Here is a 25,478-nt window from a genome sequence, read left to right on the forward strand (position 1 = left end):
TAATCGAAGAAGAATTAAGGCTACATGAAGATGGTATGTTGTGAATCCTGTGATATGATTCACACACATAACATTTCTTTGTGGTTGTCAATAGCCATTCCACGTCTTCAACAACCGATTCGAATAATCCTTGGATTCCTCTAGTTGCGTTAGCAGTTTTGTGCGAGATATGGCTTCCACGTAATAGGATAAAAAGAAGTATTTTCAGTAACTACATTTGGCAGTGATAAGATGACTTTGCCTAATATGATAGTGGAGATTTTTGATTGGAAACCTAACATCAGTTGTTATAATATTTTCCAATACATAGAACTTCTTGATCGCGCACTTTCTATGTGTATGCGTGTCTGTGTGTTCTGAAGGTAATATTAGATCTACTTAAATTGGAGTCCAGATTACTGTCAAATTTTCTCAATGCATTTCAATTAGTGTTGATGAATGGTTTGTTGTGGTATAAACTGACAGCTTTGACTATTTCATGTGTATACTGTAAGCAGTTTGATTCTTTTTTCACAGTGTTATAGACACCTTATTAGTTTTTTGATTGGGTTTGAGACTCTGTTTATGCAAGCTTATGAAGATATTCAATGATTCTTGTTTTTTTCAGATCTACATACTACTATTATGCATACGCTTTCGTATTGACTTTGTGGGTTATCTAGGCAAAGTTCTCTGCATATTATATGTAGGTTTTTTCCTAATTTTTAATTTTTTTTGAATGTGTAGGAAAATACGGGTGATGCAACTGGAAGTGGTGGCTACAAATCAATTTGACCTATTGAAGTGAATGGGGAAGATGTTTTGAAGAATTGTGATGTTTATTATTATTGATAATTATATGAACAAATTTTGTTTTGTAGCATTTATTGCCGGTGAATTTGAAGTAGTGCTTTATTAGTATAGACAATACTACACAAATTATATTTCTTTGTTTAGGTCTATTTCAAGTATATGCATTTGACCTATTTTATTCTGTTACTTATTATTTTATTTAATGCTTGAGATCATAATGTATATGCTTGAAATAAATGTGAATACATAATTTATTGTAGGCAACTAAAATTTTTTAACCACACAATTGTGGCAAATATAAATATTTTAAAAATAATTTTAAAGCATACACAAAATTGCCACATTTAGAAAATGTGGCCATAGGGACAGGCAATTTGGCACTATGATTGATGATTGTTGCTTTAGAAGCCCTTCTTTAAAAGTGTGGTCTATAAGGAACCAAAGACCACACTTCAAATATGTAGCTTTAAGTCATAAAAGCGTGGTTATAAGAGAAAATATAAGCGTAGCATTTTTACCGCATTGGCTACACTTTTGAAGCGTGGCTTCGAAGGCGACGCGTAATAAGCGTGGTCATAGGTCAAAGGTTACGGTTCTTTAGGCCACCCCCGTAAAAGCGTAGCCTAAAGGTGTAAAGTGTTGCCTTTGATCAAATACTACACTTCTTGACATCTTAGGCCACACTTTTCAGGGGTGGCTGGAGGCCTTAAATGTTGTAGTGATAGGGCTGAAATACACTATTCATTAAGTGCATAAATATTGTTGGGGCGTTGGTCAGCCCAAAAGACATCACAAGGAACTCGTAATGACCGTACCGAGTCCTGAAAGTAGTCTTTGGGATATCTGGCTCCCGAATCTTCAACTGATAATAGCTTGAACGCAAGTCGATCTTAGAGAACACTCTGGCACCCTGAAGCTGATCAAATAGGCCATCAATACGTGGCAATGGATACTTGTTCTTCACTGTAACCTTGTTCAGCTGGCGGTAATCAATACATATCCGCATAGAACTATCCTTCTTCTTTACAAATAAGACAGGAGCACCCCAAGGCGATACACTGGGCCTAATGATGCCCTTATCCAGCAATTTCTATAATTGTTCTTTTAATTCTTTCAACTATGCTGGGGCCATACGATATGGTGGAATAGAAATGGGCTGAGTGCCCGATAACAAATCAATACCAAAATTAATATTCCTATCGGGTGGCATACCCGGAAGGTCCGCTGGAAATACATCAGGAAAATTCCTTACTATAGGAACTGACTCCACGGTAGGAGTATCAATACTAACAACTCTCACATAGGCCAGATACACATCACATCCTTTCTCAACCATTCGTTGATCTTTAAGAAATGGAATAACCCTGCTAGGAACATGATCCGAGGTACATCTCCACTCTAGCCGCGGTAGACCTGGCATAGACAACGTTACTATCTTGGCGTAACAATCAAGAATGGCATGGTAGGGCGACAACCAGTCCATGCCTAAAATAATATCAAAATCCACCATACTGAGCAATAATAAATCAGCTCCGGTCTCAAAACTACTGATAACAATTAAACCCGATCGATACACGCGGTCCACAATAATAGATTCACCCACGGGTGTAGATACATAAACAGAAGAACTCAAGGAATCACGTGGAGCCTGGATCAAATAAGACGGATGCATCTCTATGACAGATCGAAATAATACCTGTGATAATAGAATCAGATGCAACGACATCTGTCCTAGCAGGAAAGGCATAATATCTGGCCTGGCCTCCCCCTCTAGGGCGACCTCTACCCGCCCAACCTCCACCTCTAGTTGGCTGTGCAGGTGGAGTGGCAACTGGTGCAGTAATCATGGCCTGGGAAGCCTGAGGGCTCTGTGGAATAGGTGGGGCCTGAAAAATTTATGGAGGTGCACCCCTCCTAAATCTGGGGCAATCTCTCATAATATGACGAGTGTCACCACACTCAAATTAAGCCCTTGAAGGACGTGACTGCTGGGACTGACTCAGGCCTGATCGACTAGACTGTCCGCTGAAATCACCCCATACAGGAGGTACAGTTGACACTGGCGGTGCATAATATGGAACCTGAGGTCTGAGAGTATCCGTAACACTACTGGAAGCTGGAAGTGCTGAATGAATAGGACGGATCACATAACCTCTACTATGACGGGCTGCAACTGGGGCATGAGAATTGTTATATGTGCCAGAATCCCGGGGTCTCTTAGCTTCCCTCTCTTCCCTCTCTCGAGTCCGCATACCTTCCAATCTCCTAGCAATTGACACCACTTGTTGGTATGTGATGTCCATCTCTAACTCTCGGGCCATACTGTATCTGATACTAGGGTGGAGACCCTCAATAAATCTGTGAACCCGCTCTCGAACAGTAGCAACTAAGGCTGGTGCATGCCTAGCCAAATCACTGAATGAGACCGCATACTATGACACGGTCATAGAACCTTGGCGCAGCTGCTTAAACTCTACGCGCCATGCATCTCTAAGACTCTGAGGAACATACTCCCTTAAGAACATATTTGAAAATTGAGTCCAAGTGAGTGAAGCTGCCTCAACGGACTATCCAACTCATATGTTCGCCACCACTAGTAGGCTGCTCCTCTAAACTGGAATGTTATGAAAGAAACCCCACTGGAATCCACAATACCCATAGTACGAAGGATATAGTGACATTCCTTCAGAAAACCCTGAGCATCCTCTGAAGCTAAACTGCTAAAAGTGGGAGGGTGGTACTTCTTGTACCTCTCGAGCATGAGCTACTCCCCCTCTGAAACTGTTGTCCTAATCTCAGGTCGAACTGGGACAACTGGTTGCACTGGTATAACCTCTGGGGCACGGTCAACTTGGGCCCATGGTTCTGGAGTATAGGCGACGGGAGTCTGTGCTCCTCCCCCGGCCTAAGATGTGGCAGGAGCAAGTGGAATCAACCCTGCCTGAGCTAGAGTGACAAACATGCTCAAAAACTAGGCAAGAGTCTCCTGAAGTGCAGGATTAGTAACAGGCGTCTCAGGTGCCTGCTCTCCAACTGGAGCTACTGGTGGCTCTGATGCAGCAGCTCGTGCAGGGGCTCTGGCTGCACCACGTGGTCTTCCTCGGCCTCTGGCTCGGCCTCTGCCCCGACCCCGGCCTCTTGCGGCTCCAACAGGGGGCGTGGGTGTCTGATCATCGAATCCAGTGTTGCATGTCCTCACCATCTATGAGAGAATAGAAAGACAATGGTTTAAAATTCTGAAGTCAACAAATACGCACGATAAGGAATCAAAGAAGTGAATATTTCCTAACAGTTCCATAGCCTCTCGAATATAAGTACAGACATCTCTGTACCGATCTGCAAGACTCTACTAAACCTGCTTGTGACTCATAACACCTATGAACCTAGAGCTCTGATACCAACTTGTCACGACCCCAAATTCCCTCCATAGGATGTCGTGATGGCACCTAGTCTCTAAGACTAGGTAAGCTTATTAATGCGAAAAAAAATAGAAATCTGAAACTTTAAATAATTGCAACTCCCAAAACCTAGTAGAAATAAGTCACAAGCTTTTAAGAATTTTATCCTCAATGTCTCTATATATATCAAGGTCTAAAAAAATAAGGAAGCAACATAATAATAATAGAAGGGGACTCCGAAGTCTGCGGACGCTGGCAGATATACCTTGAAGTCTCCGTGTACAGGTAACTCACTGATGTCGGGGCTGGTAAGGAATACCTGGATATGCACAAAAAGATATGCAGAAGCGTAGTATGAGTACACCACAGCGATACCCAGTGAGTGCCAAGCCTAACCTCGGTAGAGTAGTGACGAGGTAAGGTCAGGCCCTACTGAAAAATAATAATTGCATGGTAAAATGTTTAACAATATAATAAAATAAAATAAAAATAGAAATGAATCAAGTAGCATGTCACCATTTAATTACACAAAATAATGGCAAATAATATCTCGTGGAATCAAAACAGAATTTCTTTCAACTTTAAGAAAATCACAACAAATAATCAAATGCAACTGCGGCCATAAATCAATATCAACAACGGCACTCCCGAGGTACCGCCTCGTAATCCCAAATCATAAATAAATTCACAATATCTCATTTTCTTATCTCACCACGGGAGCCTTCACAATTTATTTTAAAGAAAATATTTTTTCCCGAAATAGCATCACGCGTTTTAGCCATCCTTATCACACCGCATGACTTCTAGTAGTTCCCCCTACTAGCCACACGTATCAAGCCACCCTTATCTCACTGCATGCGTTTCAATACCCAGACATTATACCACCGTATGCGTATCAATATCACAATTTGCACATCAAGTGCTCAAATAATTTAATTTGCCAAAATAATTCAACAATAATATTTTTTTCACAATAAAGAGCTCACGACTCATGCCAAAATAAATCATCAATAATATTTTTCCACAATAAAGAGCTCACAGCTCCATCACAATGAGTACGAAAATCTTACAAAAATATTCAGGAATGAATAATTCAGGAAAATAATATTTCAAAATCTTTAATACATTGCTTCAATATCAAATTTAAAAATGCCAAATACTTCATATTAATAATATTTAATTTAAAGAAAATCAACCTTCAAATAATGCACAGAATAAAAGAAATCAAGTTTCAACTAAACAGGTAAAACAATTAGCAGGAAAAGGTCAAACAAATTTAAAGTATATATCTCAGATCAATGATGAAGAATATAACAAGATAAAATAATTTAATAAATGTGCAACAGTGATCTACACAATTTAAAATTATAATCTTTCACATTTATCCCGTGTACACACTCGTCACCTCGTGTACACGACTTTCATCACATAACAATTAATACCAATCCTAGGAGAAATTTCCCTCATACAAGGTTAGACAAGTCACTTACCTCGACTTGCTCTAATTTAACCAAGTAGTATATTTTTTCCTCGATTTTTCGACTCCAATCGACTCGAATCTAGTCATAATTAATTCGATACAGTCAACAAAATTTATAGGAATCAATTTCATAAAATAATACTACATTTTTCAATAAAATCTGAAATTAACTCAAAAATTGCCCGGGGGGCCCACATCTTGGAATCCGGCGAAACTTACAAAATCCGAAAACCCATTCAATTACGAGTCCAACCATACCAGTTTCACTCAAATCCGACTATGAATCAACACCGAAATCTCAAAAATTCGTTTTTATGAGATTTTTAAATTTTTTCCAAAATTTCAATCTCAAAACACTAATTAAATGGTAAAAAAAAAATGATATATTTGTGTATATATATATACCAAATCCGAGTTAGAATCACTTACCCCAATGTCTTTCCTTGAAAATCTATCAAAAATCGCATCTGCTCAAGCTCTAGTTTGTTAAAAATGGCGAATGGGACGAATGCCCTCTTTTATAAATCTGCCCAGGCAACCTTCGGAACTGGGCCTCGATCGTGGCTTCGATCATGGCCTTCGAGCCTAGGCCTCGATCGTGGCTTCGATCACAGGCTCGAGCCTGGACCTCGGTCATGGCCTCGATTATGGCATCGAGTCTGGTCCTTCGATCATGGCCTCGAGCATGGGCCTTCAATCATGGCATCGATCATGGCATCGAGGCTGGGCCTTCGATCATGGCATCGAGGTTGGGCCTTCGATCATGGAATCGATCATGAGCCTCGTCTCTGGCTTCGACCCTGGCCGTCGACCCTGGGCTCGATATCTGGGCTCAATCTTGGGCTCGATCACAATCCAGAATATCCAGCAGAAGAGGAAAATTGCAGCAACTTTTTAAGTCCAATATTTGATCCGTTAACTAATCGAAACTCACCCGAGGCCCTCGAGACCTCAACCAAATATACCAACAAATTCTAAAACATCATACGAACTTATTTGAAACCTCAAATCACATAAAACGATGTTAAAATCGCGAATTATGCTCCAATTCAAGCTTAATGAAACTAAGAATTTCCAACTTCTACATTCGATGTCGAAACCTATCAAATCAAGTCCGATTGACCTCAAATTTTGCACACAAATCATAAATGACATAATGGAGCTATAAAAATTTTTGAAATTGGATTCCGACCCCGATATATAAAAGTCAACTCCCCGGTCAAACTTCCAAACATAAATTCCTATTTTAGCCATTTCAAACCAAATTTCAATACGGACTTCCAATTAAAATTTCTATCACACTTCTAAGTCTAAAATCACCATACGAAGCTGTTGGAATTATCAAAATTCTATTTCGGGGTCATTTTCACATAATTCGATACCCGGTCACTATTTGAACTTAAGCTTTTAAAATCTTTAATTTTTCATCAAAATTCCATATCTCGGGCTAGGGACCTCCGAATTTGATTCCGGGAATACGCCCAAATCCCAAATTACGATACGGACCTACCGTAACTGTCAAAATATTGATCCGAGTCCGTTTTCTCAAAATATTGACCAAAGTCAACTCAGTTGAGTTTTAAAGCGCTAATTCACATTTTAATCCATTTTTCATATAAAAACTTTTCGAAAAATTTTACGGATTGCACACGCAAGTCGAGTAATGATAAATAGTAATTTTTGGGGTCTTAGAATACATAATTAATTATTAACTTTAAAGATGACATTTTGGGTCATCACAGAATGGAATCAAACACATATTGCGGTATCTAAAAGGGACTACCGATATGGGATTATTTTATGGTAATGATTGCAGTCCCGATCTTGTTGGTTATGCCGATGCTGGGTATTTATCTGACCTACACAAGGCTCGATCTCAAACAGGCTATGTGTTTACATATGGAGGCACTGCCATATCTTGGCGATCGACTAAGTAATCAATCGTGGCTACTTCATCTAATCATGTTGAGATAATTTCTATTCATGAAGCAAGTCGAGAATGTGTATGGTTGAGGTCTATAATACACCTTATTCGAGACAAATGTGGTTTGAAGTGTGATAAATTACCCATAATTTTGTATGAAGACAATGCAGCATGCATAGCCCAATTAAAGGGAGGATTCATAAAAGGAGATAAGACAAAGCACATTACACCAAAGTTATTTTTCACACATGATCTTCAAAAGAATGGTGATATCAATGTGTAACAGATCCGTTCAAGTGATAATATGGTTGATTTGTTCAGCAAATCTCTACCGACATCAACCTTCAAGAAACTAGTGTACAAGATTGGGATGCGAAGGCTCAAGGATGTGAATTGATGCTCTCATCAGGGGGAATTAATACGTGTTTTACTCTTTTTCCTTTATAACATTTTGTCCCACTGGGTTTTCCTTGCAAGGTTTTTAATGAGGCAACCAAAAGGCGTATTTCTAAATATGTGTACTCTTTTTCCTTCACTAAGATTTTTTTCCCATATGATTTTTTTCTAATAAGGTTTTAACGAGGCACATTATCTATGGACATCCAAGGGGGATTGTTATAAGAAAAATCAAATTATGGTGGATGTCTACTCTTCCTCCATGATCTTCTCAAATGCTTAATGACATATTCAATGACATATTTCTATGCTTAATGACATATTCAATGACATATTTTTCTTCACTTTTCATGTCTATATAAAAGTCTTGTAATAGATAGGAAAATACACACAATTGAAGAAGAAATAAGAATCTCTTTTCTCTTTCTCTATATATCTCTTAACTTGTTTTTCCTTGTTTTATATTGTTACTTTGAGCTATATTTTATAACAAATATATATTAGTTAAACTCATTTTATTATATTGCAATTCATTGCGCCAATGTTGCTGTCTGTCATCTCTGAGCCTTATTAAGCTTGCTCATAATTTTGTTGATCAGGTTTGTAACTGTGGCATCTCTAGTAGGTTGTTCATTTGTGTTAGTCTCTTTTCGTTTTTTTGAGCCGAGGGTCTATCAGAAACAGCCTCTCTATCCCTTCAGGGTAGGGGTAAGGTTTTCGTACACACTACCTTCCCAGATCACACTTGTGGGATTTTAAAATATATTATACTGTTTACATGTTTAATGTTTTCATCAAGAACAAAAAGATGAGGATTGCAAGCCGACAATGATGATAGTAAAGATAGATGCCTCAAAAAGTAAACCAGAAAATTAATTAGAAGAAAAAGTATGTTGGTGTGTGACAACAACAATTATCCCTTAATTTCGCAAAATTGATGCCGGTTATATGAATACTATGCCGCTTTATTTAAGTTCATCTTAGATCCATATTACAACAACAATAATAAATACTAAATGTTCTTCATATATATTCTAATGACATAAATTTCATATATGACCAAAAGCTCCTCGAAAGCAAAACGGTAAAAAAGTTCTTTAAACAATTAGGACACTCTAAACCGTGTATTATCTGTTCCCTTATCAATTGTGTGAATGCTCGGACTAATTAAGATACATTAGTTGATTTTATTATGAAATAAGAATAGCATAAACTAATTAAACGAACAGATAAGTCTGGGTGGTGTAGTCGGTTATCACGCTAGTCTCACACACTAGAGGTCCCCGGTTCGAACCCGGGCTCAGACATTCTCCTTTTTTTTCCAATTTTCTCTTTTTTCCTTCACACAGACATTCTTTCCTTTGTTTTTCTTCACTTTCATTCTTCCTTTTTCCTTTTAGTTTTTTTTTTCCGTTTGCTACAAAATGTAAAATGTTAAGGCAAGCATGGATAATTTTTTCTTATGAATTAATCAGCTTGTGATTTAGCAGTAGCAAATTACTGCAAGATACAAGTAGCAGCTCGAAAACCTTTTTCTCCAAATTGGATTACCTAAGAGAAAGTGTGTTAAATTTACGATTGTCATGCCAATTTGCTTCCTCGACTTCCATTAGCCAATACAGAAGAATGGAGTCACTGAATTTGAACTCAACTCCAGGAGTCTTATTTGCTTAGTTGAAAGAGGCTATTTCTGAAAGAAAAGATTTCGACTGATCAATGCTTCCATATTGGGTGGATAAGAACTAGTTTCTGTTCCTCTCCCTAGTTACTTTCGAAAACCGAAGCTTTCTAAACTTTTTGTTTTTTGTTTTTATGATAATCAAGAAATCTTCTTTGTATTTCTTATTCCCAGATCTTTGTTATTACACGTGTCGATAATCAAGAAATCCCGAGGGCAAACTGACACGCAGTTTAAAACTCTGTGGTTAACGGCCTCGCTTTTCTTTCCTTCTCTACTTGAATCAAGATTTTGGTCCGTAATAGAGTTTGAACTCGCTCTTTGTTATTACACGTGTCGATAATCAAGAAATCCCGAGGGCAAACTGACACGCAGTTTAAAACTCTGTGGTTAACGGCCTCGCTTTTCTTTCCTTCTCTACTTGAATCAAGATTTTGGTCCGTAATAGAGTTTGAACTCGCGACATGCATCTAATCTAACACATCAGGCGCTGTTCAGTGCAGGTTTGGCTGAAGTATGACACGAAAATGTGCACTAAGAAACTTCATGCAAATTAGGAGTGTACATGAGTCGGGTTAGTTCGGTTTTTATGGAAACCAAACCAAACCCTGTTCCTACATGTCGCACTCCAGAAGGCAGAAGCAATTCATTCATGATGGCCAAAAAAAATACACATATTTCATGAATTTCCACAGGCTCTGGTTATACACCTAAGACCCCTAAATGGATACTGCACCTTGGTTTAGACATTAATACTCTTTTAAACTGAGTTTTTCTTGAAAGAGTTAAACTCATGAGAATAACAGCTCACGTGAAGGTGAGCTTGTCAGGTTATAGACAAAAAGTGTAATTCATTCAACTGATGACAGATCCCTGGATACCAAAATAAACACGCTCCAGCATCGATCACATTTACAGCATCAGTAATATGCTTAAACAAGGACAATTCTAATATTCACATTCACCCAAAGAAGAAAAAGTATTCAGAAACTAAAGTAGAATTACAGATGTTGGGTTGCTGTAGTCCTACATTCTGCCTCCTTGGACGAGAAAACAAGCTAACCGCCAGACTTTTGATGTTTCTCCGACAAGCTAGGCGCCAATTTCTCAGTCTCGCGTTCTTGAACACCTCTCTTTGGTCCAAAGATCGACTCTTTCAGAGAATGTTCTGCTGACAGTATTGCATTTTTAATCTGACATTTTAAAAGCAGAACAACACATCAGGAAAAGCTTATTGCAAAGAATATGCAAAAAAATGAAGCAAATTCTTGAAAGGTGACTTGATAATAACTATGAGAGGAAAAAGAGAGAACTTTCTCAGTCCTACTATAGGAGATGACAATTTCTAATATGCTATGCTAGTATTTCCCAACACTGCAGCAATTTAAACAGATGCGCCTTCTACCTGGAATGAGGTTTGAAAGATCATTTTCAATATCTAAGAAAGTATAGAAGGCTTCCTTAAAATTCAACAAACCAACCAACCACATGACAACTAGGGGGATCTCTATGATGTCCAACGATGAATGCACTAGGGTAGGGGAGGAGACTCAACACTACCAAGTTCGTTATCCAAAACTGCAAGACATGGGATCATTGGTAAGGATATCTACAGTCTAAGAGAGCAGGAGCAATAATACCAGCAAAGGACGTTTTGCATGGAAGACTGATGACGTATACGTTAAACTGCAACCTACCAAACTCTCAAGTCCGTGATAAAACCGCAAGCTATATAATTAACAAATCTGTCACAAAACTCATTGAATGTACCGTTCAACTAATTAGATTGCCAAGCTATTTCAAAAAGAACCATGAAATTTCTTTGTGGGTTTTATAAGAAGCAATAAAGACAATTTCAGACGAAGTGAGTGCAAAAAATACAGCAGCTGATATATTATGCAGACTATGTAATGTTTAGTCAACTATAACCACCAGGACTTTTATAGCTCCAAGGGTCAAAGACAGAGTTAGACAAGTCTGCCACTACATTACTTGTGCGCAAAGAGAGGCCACACTAGTTTTGGGCAAAAGAGACATTAAGGAAAAACAAGTTGGCCTATAGTCTTTACTACTTCCAGACACACAATTCCAATAGAGCATGTGAATACTACTACCCAGCACAGACTAGAAGTCAATTTATGAGAAATAAACTTCCAACTGCAAAATTCCAGAGTCCCATGCATCTGCGCATAAACTAACTCGAGTATGAGTAGTGGGTACAAGTGCAAAAGGTGAACGAACCTTTTTGACTCCCCAGATAGAATTGTTGCCACGAATCGAAACAGATGAAGTATGTGCTACCAGAAAATATAGAGAACTTCCAATACCTTTATTTTCATTTTCATTTTTGCATAACATTGGCCATAGATAATATTAAATGGAATGACATGGTCGGTGGGGATTCATATATCCAACACCAACTTACTTGAGATTGAGGCGTAATTCTTCTTGTATTACTCCAATATTCCGATTACCAAGTTCCTACAGTATGTTCCAGAACAAACCAACCTATTTGTTCACTCCATTACATTTTTCTATTCTAATATGCTAATTTACAAAGGGAAAGAAAAGGTAACTCCGCGGGTAAGGCCATAATTCTAAAAAACTCCAGAAAAGGCAGGACCAATCCAAACAAGAAAGGCTAAATTCTTCACCGGATATGTAAGAGAAGGCAACTTATTCAGAGACATTTGTGACTATTAACAGTAGATTTTCCCAATCAATTGAGATTTTTTTTTTTTTTTTAATGATTTAAGCCCAACTGACTCAATGGCTTTGAGATTTCTTTACCCCCATACAGCAGCAGGAGATTTGGTTTTTGTAGTCCTTTTCACAGGAGATCAGTAAACAATAACACAATTAATAAAACACAGCGAATCTTTGTAGAGAGATTTTTTTTAACTCAAATTATAATTAGGCACAGGAGATCATTTCCTCTACAGCAGCACAACTAATTTTTCACCTTTATACTAATTCAAAACCAAATACGGAGTAATAAATTTCACGATCAACTAGTCACACACAAAATGACGAAGTAAAAACAAAAAAAAAAATGAGATTCAAGATTAAAACATCAACATGCAATTATAAATGAAAATTGAAGGAAATTTTACCGGGTCAAGAACATTGGGTTCAGTGCCATAATCAGCAGTGAGAAGAAAATAAGAAGCAGTAACAGTAGCCACCATAGTCGTCCTTCTTACGAGTTTATCAGTTCTGGCGTTCATTTTTTTTCTTAGCGAATTCTGAGCTCGGGAGAGAGAAAAAGCAGGGTTCGTTTTAAGAAATAATGAAACTATTGGAGGTAGAAAAAACGAAGAGAGAATTTAAAAGTAATAGAAGTGATTGGAAGAGTTTAGAAAGTACATTACTCTTTTTGAAATCTCTTTGAGGGTCTAAAGTCTAAACTAGTGCCGTCAAATTTGGCCCAAACCCAATTGACCCGTCCAACCCATCTATTTATTAAAATCTCAATCTATCTTGACCCAACATAATATTCAATCCATCTAAAGTTAAATTTTTAGTTTAAATTGATCCATGAATAACTTTGTCAAAATATTTTTAAAATAATTCTTTTTTGTTTGATATGTTATATATATGACCATAACAAAAAACAAAAAGGTTTTATTTAGTAGTTATACAATTTATAAGAAAATAACACATTAATTAAAGTTTGGTAAGAGTTGGGCGTGTTGGATTATGACCCAAATTTTAATGCATCTTGACCCAGCTCATCCCAACCCAAGTAACTTTTGGACGGGTCAAATGACACGCCCATTTATTGACCTAGCCTATTTTAACTCGCCCAAAATCGGCTCAACTCGCTCATTTGGACCCCTAGTCTAAACTCTAAACATATTTCTTTTTTGCATTTTTCACTAAAAGAAAGGAAAACAGAAATATCCCATTTTATATGACACGATTTTCGATTTAATTTGTCCAAAAAAATATTTTTTTTAATATTTAAAAATAATTTAATTTAAACTTCTTGCTTTTTTTTTTTTTGCAATGACATATTTTAGACATCAAAATTTTTAAGTCTTTTTTTACTTTCTTATTACTCATGCCCAGTCCAATACGGTCATATAACTTGAAATCAATGTCCCATTATCTACGATCAAATTTATTTCATAAAGAATATATCTTTTTAACATGTGTACAAGCTCGAAATTAAAGAAGCGTAAATAAAGAAAGAAAGAAATATGTTTACAATAAGGAAGGATCACAAAAAGAAAAGAAAAACTTTATTTACTGATGAGAAACACAGAAACAATTTGGATTAATTTTGTTTTAAGAAAATGATTTGATCAAATAATTTAGGATTGTTGTGACTCTTCCTCCTCATCAGGTTCCTTTTCTGGTTGTTCATCAATTGTTTCCTTATTAGTAGCCTCATTATTAATCTTCTTATGATTTGCAGCTTCAAGAACATGTTGATAAGTGCCTTTTTCCATGAAGAGTTGAGCAAAATGGTGCTTGCAATAAAGGACTCCATCAAGTGAAGCATAAGTTGCATGTGTTAGTGGACACCCTCCATGAGCACACTTGAAACATGACTTGTGGAATGATTCTCCTTCCATTGTCACCTGAAATAGAATTGAACTGAGATATAGTCGATTCTAACTTGTTTTGAACTGAGATATAGTAATAGTCATATTGTACAACAAAAGTCGTAGAATTTCAAGATCCATTTTATCAATCTTTGAAGATGATTCATATAGCCGATTTTAACTTGTTTGAAACTGAGATATAGTAATAGTCATATTGTTGTACGACATAAGTCGTAGAATTTCAAGATCCATTTTACCAATCTTTGAAGATGATTCATATAGCCGATTTTAACTTGTTTGAAACTGAGATATAGTAATAGTCATGTTGTTGTACGACAGAAGTCGTAGAATTTCAAGATCTATTTTACCAATCTTTGAAGATGATACATATACCCGATTCTAACTTGTTTTGAACTGAGATATAGCAATAGTCATGTTGTTGTACGACAAAAGTCGTAGAATTTCAAGATCCATTTTACCAATCTTTAAAGATGATTCGTATAGCCGATTCTAACATGTTTGAAACTGAGATATAGTAGCAGTCATGTTGTTGTATGACAGAAGTCGTAGAATTTCAAGATCAATTTTATCAAACTTTGAAGATGATTCATATAGCCGATTCTAATTTGTTTGAAACTAAGATATAGTAATAGTCATGTTGTTGTACGATAGAAGTCGTAGAATTTCAAGATCCATTTTACCAATCTTTGAAGATGATTCATATAGCCGATTCTAACTTGTTTCTAACTGAGATATAGTAATAGTCATGTTGTTGTACGACAGAAGTCGTAGAATTTCAAGATCCATTTTACCAATCTTTGAAGATGATTCATATAGCCGATTCTAACATGTTTGAAACTGAGATATAGTAGCAGTCATGTTGTTGTACGACAGAAGTCGTTTTCCAAATATTTTTTCCGAAAGATATTTTTCGGTGTTTGATAGGTGAGATATTTCTCGGAAAAATATGTATTAAAATTTAATAAAATTATAAATTAGTGAATTGTTTCGATAAATGTTTGGAGCAATATTGATTAATAATAACTCCAAAAGTAATATGAAGTTAAAAATTAAAGATAATGGTAGAAAAAATGACTTTTGCCTATAGGTGAGAAAAGCCATTTCCTCTCTTGATTGTAGTAATTAAAATATGATTTTCTTATGAAAAATATTTTCCTAAAAAATGACTTTTGCTACTAGGTGAATAAAGTCATTTTTCTCCCTTTTGATTGTAGTAACCAAAACACCAAAGTATAATTTCCTCGTGAAAAGGATTTCCTACAAATGTCTTTTGTCATACTAAATACGGGATCACAACACTAGGGCCCGTTTGGACATAAAATTTGATGAAAGTTTTTTCCAAAAAAAATTTACTTTTTTTCGAAATCAGCGTTTGTTCATAAAATTTTCAATTTTCATTTGAAGATGCATTTTGAAAATTTTCAAAAATTTGAAAAACTCTAAAAAACTGTTTTTCAAAATTTTCACTCAAATCATTAACAAAACTTCGAAAACAACCCAAACTGAAATTTATGTCCAAACACAACTGTAAATTTCAAATACTATTTTCACTTGAAAAAAATTTTCACCATTTTTTTGAATTTTACAATTCTTATGTCCAAACGGCTACTAAATTTAACTAGTTAATGATTTTGTTTTCTAAATAAATGATATTAACCTTTTCAAGTGGATAGACAGTTTTTTTGCAGGCTGCACATTTGTCTTGGGTTCCAGAGAACATGGCAGAGAGTTTGCTTGGAGTCCTTGTCTGCACAAAAAATTTATAAATTAGAGTTTTTTTTTTAATGGAAAAATAAAATAGAAAATTTTGCATTTGCAATGTCATGTAGAATCAAAGCTAATTAAAATTGTTCTTTTTTAAATTGATTATGTTGATATATCATGAGTTGTGTGATACAAACATACCAGTGCATGTTCCCTCTCAGGCTTAGCTGCTGAAATATTTAATTACATGGGTAAAAAATGATTAGTAAAAATGAATAAATTGATTGGTAAAGAAGCTTAATATATTGGAAAGGATGTCTTACTAGTCTGAAAGTTCTTGCTAAAATTTCCGCATTCCTTAAAAAGCTGTTCGAAATGTGGCTTACAATAGAGGACTCCATCCATGGATGAGTAGTTGCTCATCTACATATATAACATTATAATAATTGCTAGATTATCCCATAAATTGAAAAAAGAAACATAAAAAATACAAAAATATAAGGAATTAAGAGTACGTAAAGCCAAAATCTCAATGATCCTACATTAAATCAAAACTGTACATCAATTTTCTCTTCTCATTATAAATATAAGGATGGTAAGCACCCTCCAATTCCAACCACGAGGTCGTGAGTTCGATTCACCCCAAGAGCAAAGTGGAGAGTTCTTGGAGGGAAGGATGCCGAGGGTCATTTGGAAACAGCCTCTCTACCCCAGGATAGGGGTAAAGTTTGCGTACACACTACCTTCCCAGACTCCACTAGTGGAATTATACTGGGTTGTTATTGTTGTTGTTGTATTATAAATATAAGGAAAGTGAAAATTTTGTCACTATGTCACGCATGTGTGAGCATGCACATTGCGGGTCCTAAGTATGGATAAAAGAAGAGGGTTGACAGCTAATGTAAATTAGTAGGTTATAATTAGTATCTCATAATACAAAATATGTGACCGGTATAAATGTTTAAATGTAGTGTTATAACCGACTCTAACTTAAATGTAGTTGGTAATATTTTGAGTCGAGGAATAGGGTGCTTTAGGGACCTTTCCATAACCATACTTAAGGATTGAAGGAGATAGAAGGTAAAATATAAAGGAAATGAAAGGATAAGCAAGCAAGAAAGATTTGAGATAAAGAAAAACTTCTTGGTCAATGTCTTGAAAATTGAACTAAGGGATGTTGAAGCAAGAACAACTGTTAATACGCCTCAATCTTAAGCAAGTTAGGTCCAATTATGTTAAATTTTCACTGTCCATATTGCAATAACAACATATTTAAAGAACTCAAAAAAAGTAAGAAAAGGTAAAGAAAATGCACCACAAGAGTGCCTTTGCAATGGCTGCATTTGAAGCAAGATTTATGGTATGTTATACCATCAGCAGTCAACAAATCAACAAAATAAACAGTCTTATCACAAGCTTTGCATTTATCCAATGTTCCTGTGAATGCCATTGTTCTCTATTCTTTTTTCTTTTTGCTGTCTTCTCTGCTTTTGTTTTGAAGACCTGAAAATTCAATCTCAATAACTTTTTTAAGAGTTAGAAATGGCAGAGAAAAAAACTTCAACAAGAAAGGTCTTCTGCCCTCTTATAATATCTAACCTCTCTTTGTTATTGAGATTAAACAAACAACAAAGAAAACACCCTGTCTAATGGAGAATTCACTAACTTTTCTTGTGGAAAATAATTAGTTGAATTCTGCTATTACACCGATGATTTTAGGACACGTGATTGGGAGATCAAAATATTAGGAGGTACAATTTGCCTCTCATTCTCTTGAATTTGAGTGAATTTAGGCCCTTCTTTGACTTTTTCCCATTTATTACAAGATTGTAATGTAATTCATTTTATGTAGTTATGTTAGTTCAAACTTGGCATTTTTCCTTTCTTTTCTTGTAATTTTTTTTTTCAAAAAAAGAAGGTACTAAATGCCATTTTTTCTGTATAAAAAAAAGTATCTGAAGTGCTTATTCATTATATAACGTTTCATGAAATAGTTGTTATAAGTTATATAGACTGACAGTAGAAAGATTTTTACACTATTAGTGCAGTTTTAACTTTACCATTCTTATGAGGTTATTCGTTAAAACTTATCGTAGAGATTTATCTCTAATTTCCTTATAAGTAACCTGATTGTGTAAACATTTTACATCGTTAGTACAAAGGGCTTAAACTCTAGTTAATAATGTTTTGGTTGCATTTAGTTCAACCTGCAATACCTTGAAACAGGAAACATGAATGGTGGATATAATTAACAGGATTTATTAGGGTTTCAATCTTTCCTAACGATTTAACTTATATGCACTGACAAAGTAAAGAGTACATTATTAATCTATTTTAACATGTTGTAACAGGTAACTCTCTTATATTTTAGGTTACTACTCCCACTTTTTATGGACGGTTAGGTGAACTAATAGTGTAAAAATCTTTAATACTGTCACGTGAATAGAAGTTAAACTCATTGCCTGATATCTCTGAAGCATCAAGTTAATTTTTAAGGTTAAATAGTCAGGTTACTCTTTTAAAGTTGGAACTCTATGTTGTGTATTTTCTTGTTTACCTTTGAAGAAAATGCATCGTTTTCTATTGCAAATTGTTGTAGGAAACTAGTAATAGTGAGATCTTGTAAAACATAGCAGAATGACAGCTTTGATAGTGTGTGTTGTAATAGGAACTTCAAGATCACCACTTTCTTGAACTCTCAACAGAACATCTACTAGATCTTCCTTGTGCACTTTATGATCCCTATTATTGACTGTTTTTCTTGTAGCTTTATGCTCTTGTAGAACGCTCTCTAAAACCTTGCCGATTTGGCTGGCGATGTATTTTCTCCATTGCAGCCTTAGCACCAGTTAGAGGATGAAGAAATTTGAGTGAAGGAAATGTGTCTGGCAAATCAAAACCTCCTGACTGTTTTTGTTTAACCAAAAAATAAGATTCTCGGTCAAAGCCTATTTTTAGAAGAACTCGGGTTACCGATAACCAAGAAATTCCGTACTTTCTCAATTATATGAAAGGAAATAAACGTGACAAGAAATATGAAAATAATTAATTGAAAACAAAAGAAAGTAACTGTATTCCACTAAGAATCAGAGCGTGCCTTTACAAGTGAAATTCTCTTCCCTTATATAGGGGTTTACAAAGATAATATTTCATTCCTTTTATGTCTGAGTTATTATGAGCATTAATGACATTAAATGAAACGTTATAATTGGCGATCGTAACTGTCCATGAAGATTCTGTAACGGTTCCGATTCTTCTTCCTCATTAATTGGAGGTTCATGAATCTTCCCTTTTTATTGACTTGATTTATTTCATCCGTGTCTCTTCATTGAACATTTTAGGCTTGAGCAACTGCGTCCTTTCATCTCGTGAGTGATTTATTCGTACCTTTTGTAACTCGTGCATCTTTTAATTATTACACTCCAGTTGTCATCTTCTTAGTGATCCACGTATTATGCCCTATCAGCCACATATAATTTCATGTGTATTATTTATTTTCTACCAATACAGATAGTCCCCCCACTTGCCGAATATTCTGCAATTGAATATTTGGAAAGTGGTACATATTTATGGCGGGAATGTTTTGCCGCCGTTTCCCATATATCATTGCATCTTCTTCAGAACCAACGCGTCGCATGTCACTTCCATTTAATGTATGTGTCACGTGGCCTTCGTCGATTGGGTCTGCGACTCTTCAGCGGTTTTTAGGGCTTTCTTGCGGCTGCGTCAGTCACGAAGTGACTGTTTCATTATGACGTTTCCATCATGACTTACTTTACATGACGGTTGCTTTTTCTTATAAATACCTCATGTGCTTTTAGTTTCACGAAATCTTCAATCTACAGTGTTCTTTTTCTTTAATCGTTCTTGTTCTTCAGCACGCATTATTTTCTTATATAATTATGTCTTCATCAAACCCAGATCCTCGCAGAGTAATAATTGTAGATGAACTTCCCCCTTCAACTACTCCTGTTAGGAGTAGAAGAGGTGGTAGATTATGTAGTTTAGGATATGTATATATACGTGGTTCTACTTCCCAAACCAACATTGTTACTCCTTCTTCTTCTAGGACTAGGGCTTCTTCAACCTTTAGATCTTCTACCAGAAATAGGGAATCAAGTGAATCCATTCGAAAACCAACGGTTGATGAAATCGTTCCTCAAGAACTTTCTTTCTCTACTGATCGTGAATCGATTAGGAACCAAGTTACTTCTATGACTTCCCATGATCATGCTGATGTCTATCCTTCCCAGATTACTAATGGCTTGATTTCTCTTGTGCGAAGAGAATGCCACTGGAAATCTGATTTTCTAGTTTTAGTTCCTGGCTCAAACCAAAGAATAACTTCGTACCATGCTGGTTATTCTTTTGTTTACACATATCATTTTACCTTAGGTTTCAGACCACCTATTGACCCCATCGATCATAGAATTTTATCGTTTCTTTAACGTTTGCTTAGGACAGATTGGTCCTATTGTATGGAGAGTTGTTGCATGTCTACGATACCTATCTAATTTGGCTTCCTTACCCTTTACCTTTCAATACTTGCTTCATCTTTATTCCCCTAAGTTGTTTCGTTCAGGGGTCTTTACTCTCGTGGCCACAAGCAAAAGGATTTTGGTTAGCCCTGGGGATGATAGAGATCGTGGCTGGCATGTTCATTTCGTTGCTGCTCCCATAAGTGGTTTGGTGGGTGAGGAGAACATGCCTTTTCTAGAAAAGTGGAATTTTGCACGTAAGTTTTTTTTTTTTTTTTTTAAGTATCTCTCTTCTTCTTTTATGAGGGAAGAAGAAACTTACGATCTCATGGCTTTTTTCTTTTCTTTTTAGCAACCATAGAAGTTTTTGAAGAAATACCAAACTTCCATGCTTGGGTAGAGAAATTGTTGTCGGTTGCTCCTATGGAAGGAAGGTCTTGGAAATACCTTTCTTATAGGTTTGGTTGGAAAGTCAAGACTCATGGTATCCTTCTCTTTAATTTTTCTCCTTTCTTTTGTATTTACTTGGAGGTTACTAACTTTTTCCTCTGCTAGGGTTTCCTATTCGAGGTGTCATTGCCGCATTTATTACTTCATCAAGACTATCTTTGTCCCTTGCTCAAGAGATGATTTTAAATTCTTCATCAAAGAGAAAAGCGGAGAGAGCTCGTGGCTCGGAGGGTGAAGAGGAACAAGAAGAGGGTCCTTTAGTACGCAGGCCTCGGGTTAGGAGGCGCATTATTTCGGATGATGAAACCACCCCTCCTCCAAGTTCAGTTCCTATGAATGAGCCTGAAAGTGCTACTTTAGTGAGTTATGATAAAGAGATGAATGTTGCCTCTCGTGACTCTACCGATCAATTATTTTCCCGTGGTTTTGATAGTGAAGATTTTGGTCTTATTTCCGAAGAAGTACCCCTTGCCTCTTTTCCAGTGTCAGTTTCTATTGATTCTCAGATTTCCTCTCCTGTTGTTGCCGCTACTGCTCCTCACGTGGTTGTTTTTACTTCCTCAACTGTCCCTATTGCTACCACTTCTCATGTTAAAGTTGGTACTTCCAATAGCAATAGGATGATAAAAACGTTTCTCATAGAAGTCCCCGAGGATGGTAATCTTTTGAAAAAATCTTGTCAAGCTGACGTATGGCTAAAACCTCTACTTGGCCCAGTTGAGAAGTCGAAGTTGGAAAGCCACAGTTCCTTGACGTGGATGAATGATATTGTTCATTCATCTTTGAAGGTACAAGTCTTAGCTCTTTCCTTTATTTTCCTCATGATTTTTTTATCTTTGTTTGATAATCACTTCTTCTTTTTCTTTTGTAGATTAACTTGATAGGCATGGAGCTTATGAAGATAATTGCCCACACTGAATAACTAGTCAACAATTATCGTACGGAGGCGGACAACTAGAAGGAACAATACGAGAGTCTTCAGTTGGAGAAAGAAGTTTTAGATGAGGAGAAATGTGCTTTAGAGCAACAAATAAGAGTGATGGCGGCAGAATTGGCAATTGAAAAAGCCTCTTCCAGTCAAGTTGGCAAATATAAAGGCATCCTTGAGTCTTCATTTGCAGAGAAACTTTTCAAAGCTACCGAAAAGATTAGGGGTTTGAAAGAACTCCTTAATCAGAAGGAGACCTATGTCGGGGAGCTTGTTCAAACACTCACTCATGCTCAAAAAGACCTTCGTGCCTCTACTGATAAGGTCTAATTCTTGGAGAGATCCCTCGCCCCTTTGAAGGCTTCTTATGATGCCTCTTTGATTTAAAGAGAAGAGTTGAAGGTTGAAATTGAGCAATGGGAGAAGAACTACGAGGCTCTCGAAGATAAAACAACTCTTGACGTAAGCTGGGCTTTTCTAAACATGCGCCTCGAGACTTTGATGGAGGCTAGCCAGGAAGGCTTTAACTTGAATGCTAAGATTGCAAAGGCTAAGGAAACTATTGAAAAAACTCAGCAAAGTCATAACTTTTCCTCACCTGAGGTCGGAGTTCCCGAAGGTGATGGACTTACTCCTGGTGAAGTTGGTATTCAAGCCTCTTCTGCTCAAGTCGAATCTTCTCCCGCTGCTGATGATGCCATATTGGATTCTGCCTCTCCCGCTGCTGATAGTGTTGCTTTGGATTCTGCCCCATAGTGTTCTTAGTTTGTTTCTTGAACTTTTGATGGGAAATTTCTTTTTGTTTATTTTTGTTTTTTATTTTTGAAATGATTGGCTAGTTTTTACCCCTGGTCCGTTTTGGGGTTTGTAATCAAACTAATACCTTGGTTTTAACTAAGTTTATACTTAGTTTTAGCCAGGTTTATTATATAATATTTCGTTTGAGTTTATGTTTTACTCTTTGACTTGCATTTTAAAAATATTTTAGTATTTCGTGATTTTGGTATAGACACGAATTTTATAAAAGAGGGCCCTTTTATAAACGACACTAATGAAGAAGACGTCTCAACTTCATATTGGTGTAAGTATATGAAAGAAGTAGAAAAATACATGTTTCGAAGAGATTTCTTGAATAATTTGAGGAAGTTTCATATTTTGAACTTTCAAATTATATAACACTTTACATGTATTCAAGTAACTTTTTATACAACATCTACAACTCTTTCATAACTGTTTTCCTTATAACATATTTCATATAATTTTAGGGTATATTTTGCAAACCATGACTAATCATTGCCCTTAACGTAAGTACTCGTAGGTTCTTGTAATTTACATCCACGAGTTTACACTTTATCAAAGCTTATTACAAAGGTTTTTGAATCAGGCTTGTTTTTTGGCTCTTGATTAGCTCTTGATTTTTTATTTTTGGGTTGATCTAGGCTTGACTTGAATTCTAACTCTTTTAGTCTTCTTTAGTATTTTTTGACTTTCGGTCTTCTTTGCCTTCCATGGTCCCCAAGTGTTAGAGATTTGAAGTATGAAATCTCGAGCGCTTGATTATTCCTTGCACGGACAAATTTGAGTGAATGAAATGTGTCTGGCAAATCAAAACCTCCTGACTGTTTTCCTCGAGATATGGATAAATTCATCTTGGCCCTCGAGTTTCTTACGGAATGCAGCCCTGGAAATTATGTTGTTTGTCAATGCAAAGATCATTTGACTAAGATTGATTGAAGTAGTACCAGGATTGTTTTGATGAGATCCTCGTCTTTCTCTTGTCTTATCGATTCAAAAGACTGGACACGCTTAGCATTAAGTAACTTATTAACTACTCCATACATATCTCAATGTGTTGTTCTCTAGTGCAAATAGTTACTGTGTACTGGCTTTCTTTTAGTCAGCAATATTGGAATGGTTTCGGCAAAACTCTAACTATTTGTTACATAATTGATTCATTGCTCTTGAGGAGGATATTAAATTGATCAATCATAGAGTTTTCGCTTTTGGGTTTTTCCTCCTTAAATCTTAAACTATATATAACTTCATCTAACATTATCTCAGCGTAGATCAGTTATGTACCTCTTAGCCGTGCATTACATGCATAGATAAGATATGATACTTTACCTATATGTCTATATATATATATATATATATATAGCAGATTCAGGGTGGAATATGTGGATTCAATTGAACCTATTGGTTTCACTTGAAACTATGTAGCATATAAATGCAAAAATAATTTAAAATGTGAATACATAATAAAATCGCATTAATTCTAAACTCAATGACTCTGAAATTTTGATTCTTTTATATCTTTTTGAGTTTTTAGTTGTCATTTCTAATTAGGTTGGAATAGACAAAGAGGATTGAGGTAGGTTCATGATCGGCGTAAGATAATCAAATCATGATAAAAAGACAAGATAAAATAGGATATTTAAGGATAGTTAAATTTCTCCATTGATTTATCCTCTCTTTTCATCAACTACATGATGACAATTATTAGACCCCTTTATCTTGAGATAAAATATATTGTCACCCTGATATTATACAATGGGATCATTGTTATTTTCTTTAGTGTTATCAAACACTCAGGTGATGGGTTTTAATTTGTATGATGATTATTAATAAACATGTCATTGTAAAATTGTTTTATTATCAATACATACAAATTAAGACAAAGCAAGCAGACTTGCAAAAGATTACCATATGAATCATGCATTATGACCGTATTAGTTTGTTATTAATAATGATTCGTTAGTCCTCAGGATCAATATATTTGAGATAGGAAGCAATGTACCAAGATGTCTTTGGTATTGAACTTAAAAGGTTTCGGTAAATCGGTATTACGCGACGCTGTTATTTATTAGAGAGGCTATGAATTGGGAACTAGCACAAATGATCTCTTGTTTCTCCTATGGAATTAGTGGAACTAGTCTTAGTATACGCGTTGCTCGTGTTTCCATCTCAATAGTAATTTCTCTCAAAAAATTATAAAATTATATTTGAGTTATAAAATAAAGTACTATAAGCTTCTGAAATTGATAAATATTGATCCTATATAGCTAACTCAATAAAACAAAATGTTTATAAAAGTCTACATTAATTATTCAATATATTCACCTTAAATTATTTTCTAATTTTCTAATTTTATTAGTTAAATCATAAGTTATCGTGCTTCTTTTAGTTTCTGTAAAAACACATAGCTCTTGAAGATTTAGGATTTAAGATTTTTTTTGAAACACATAGTCTTTTATTACGATTCTTTAAAAATCTATCAAATAATATAAATTAAAAAATTGAATCATATGTCTTCTGAGTTTATATTCCTTCCAAGGTTTCAATATTACCCATCTAGTGAGGTTTTATTTGTTGAAATAAGAAAATATTAAGTGTGTATGTATATAGTGAATTTTTAAATCTTAAATAATAGTAAAATATTTGCACTACATATTTATTCACTACAAAAATTATTTTTAAAAGATAAAAAGTCAATGAACATTCGTGTTGATGCTTTTATAATATAAATTTAGGCTTGTACGATTTAGTATGATTAAATATGGTATCAAATACTTATTTTGTGTGCTTAATTGAACATGGATTGACTATTTTGTATGATTAAATAAGAACTTTTAAAATGCATATTTAATTGTTCCACGTTGAAATAATTTTAATTTAAATG

At 35.5% G+C, this 25,478-nt stretch overlaps 2 protein-coding genes and 1 non-coding gene across 3 annotated transcripts; 1 reads left to right on the forward strand and 2 right to left on the reverse strand.

Annotated features, from left to right (window-relative positions):
* The first annotated feature begins 9,223 nt into the window (after positions 1-9,223).
* Positions 9,224-9,297, forward strand: TRNAV-CAC (transfer RNA valine (anticodon CAC)). The gene has a single exon. It is a non-coding gene; the product is annotated as a tRNA-Val (tRNA).
* A 1,202-nt stretch (positions 9,298-10,499) lies between these two features.
* On the reverse strand, positions 10,500-12,980 carry LOC104115562 (uncharacterized). The gene is made up of 2 exons (XM_009626232.4): positions 12,782-12,980; positions 10,500-10,861 (listed from the first exon to the last, which is right to left on the reverse strand). The coding sequence occupies exons 1-2, from the start codon at positions 12,893-12,895 to the stop codon at positions 10,727-10,729; spliced, it is 249 nt and encodes an 82-aa protein (XP_009624527.1). The 5' UTR covers positions 12,896-12,980; the 3' UTR covers positions 10,500-10,726.
* Positions 12,981-13,892: 912 nt separating this feature from the next.
* LOC104115563 (LIM domain-containing protein PLIM2c-like) lies at positions 13,893-17,577 on the reverse strand. Its single transcript, XM_009626233.4, has 5 exons — positions 17,259-17,577; positions 16,267-16,366; positions 16,145-16,173; positions 15,897-15,986; positions 13,893-14,254 (listed from the first exon to the last, which is right to left on the reverse strand). Exons 1-5 carry the CDS (start codon positions 17,391-17,393, stop codon positions 13,985-13,987), a joined length of 624 nt encoding a protein of 207 aa, XP_009624528.1. The 5' UTR covers positions 17,394-17,577; the 3' UTR covers positions 13,893-13,984.
* Positions 17,578-25,478: the final 7,901 nt, after the last annotated feature.

The sequence above is a fragment of the Nicotiana tomentosiformis genome, chromosome 8 (genome assembly GCF_000390325.3).
Source record: "Nicotiana tomentosiformis chromosome 8, ASM39032v3, whole genome shotgun sequence".
NCBI classification, from domain to species: Eukaryota; Viridiplantae; Streptophyta; class Magnoliopsida; order Solanales; family Solanaceae; genus Nicotiana; species Nicotiana tomentosiformis.

Bases quoted from the DNA above. Each gene is read 5' to 3' on its own strand.
- LOC104115563 (XM_009626233.4), bottom strand. From the start codon at position 17,393: ATGGCATTCACAGGAACATTGGATAAATGCAAAGCTTGTGATAAGACT. The intron at 15,987-16,144 runs GTATGTTTGTAT...TTTTTTGTGCAG, and splicing joins CTGAGAGGGAACATGCACTG to ACAAGGACTCCAAGCAAACT. The intron at 14,255-15,896 runs GTTAATATCATT...ATTCTATTTCAG, and splicing joins CTGTCTATCCACTTGAAAAG to GTGACAATGGAAGGAGAATC.
- LOC104115562 (XM_009626232.4), bottom strand. From the start codon at position 12,895: ATGAACGCCAGAACTGATAAACTCGTAAGAAGGACGACTATGGTGGCT. The intron at 10,862-12,781 runs GTAAAATTTCCT...TTAAAATGTCAG, and splicing joins AACCCAATGTTCTTGACCCG to ATTAAAAATGCAATACTGTC.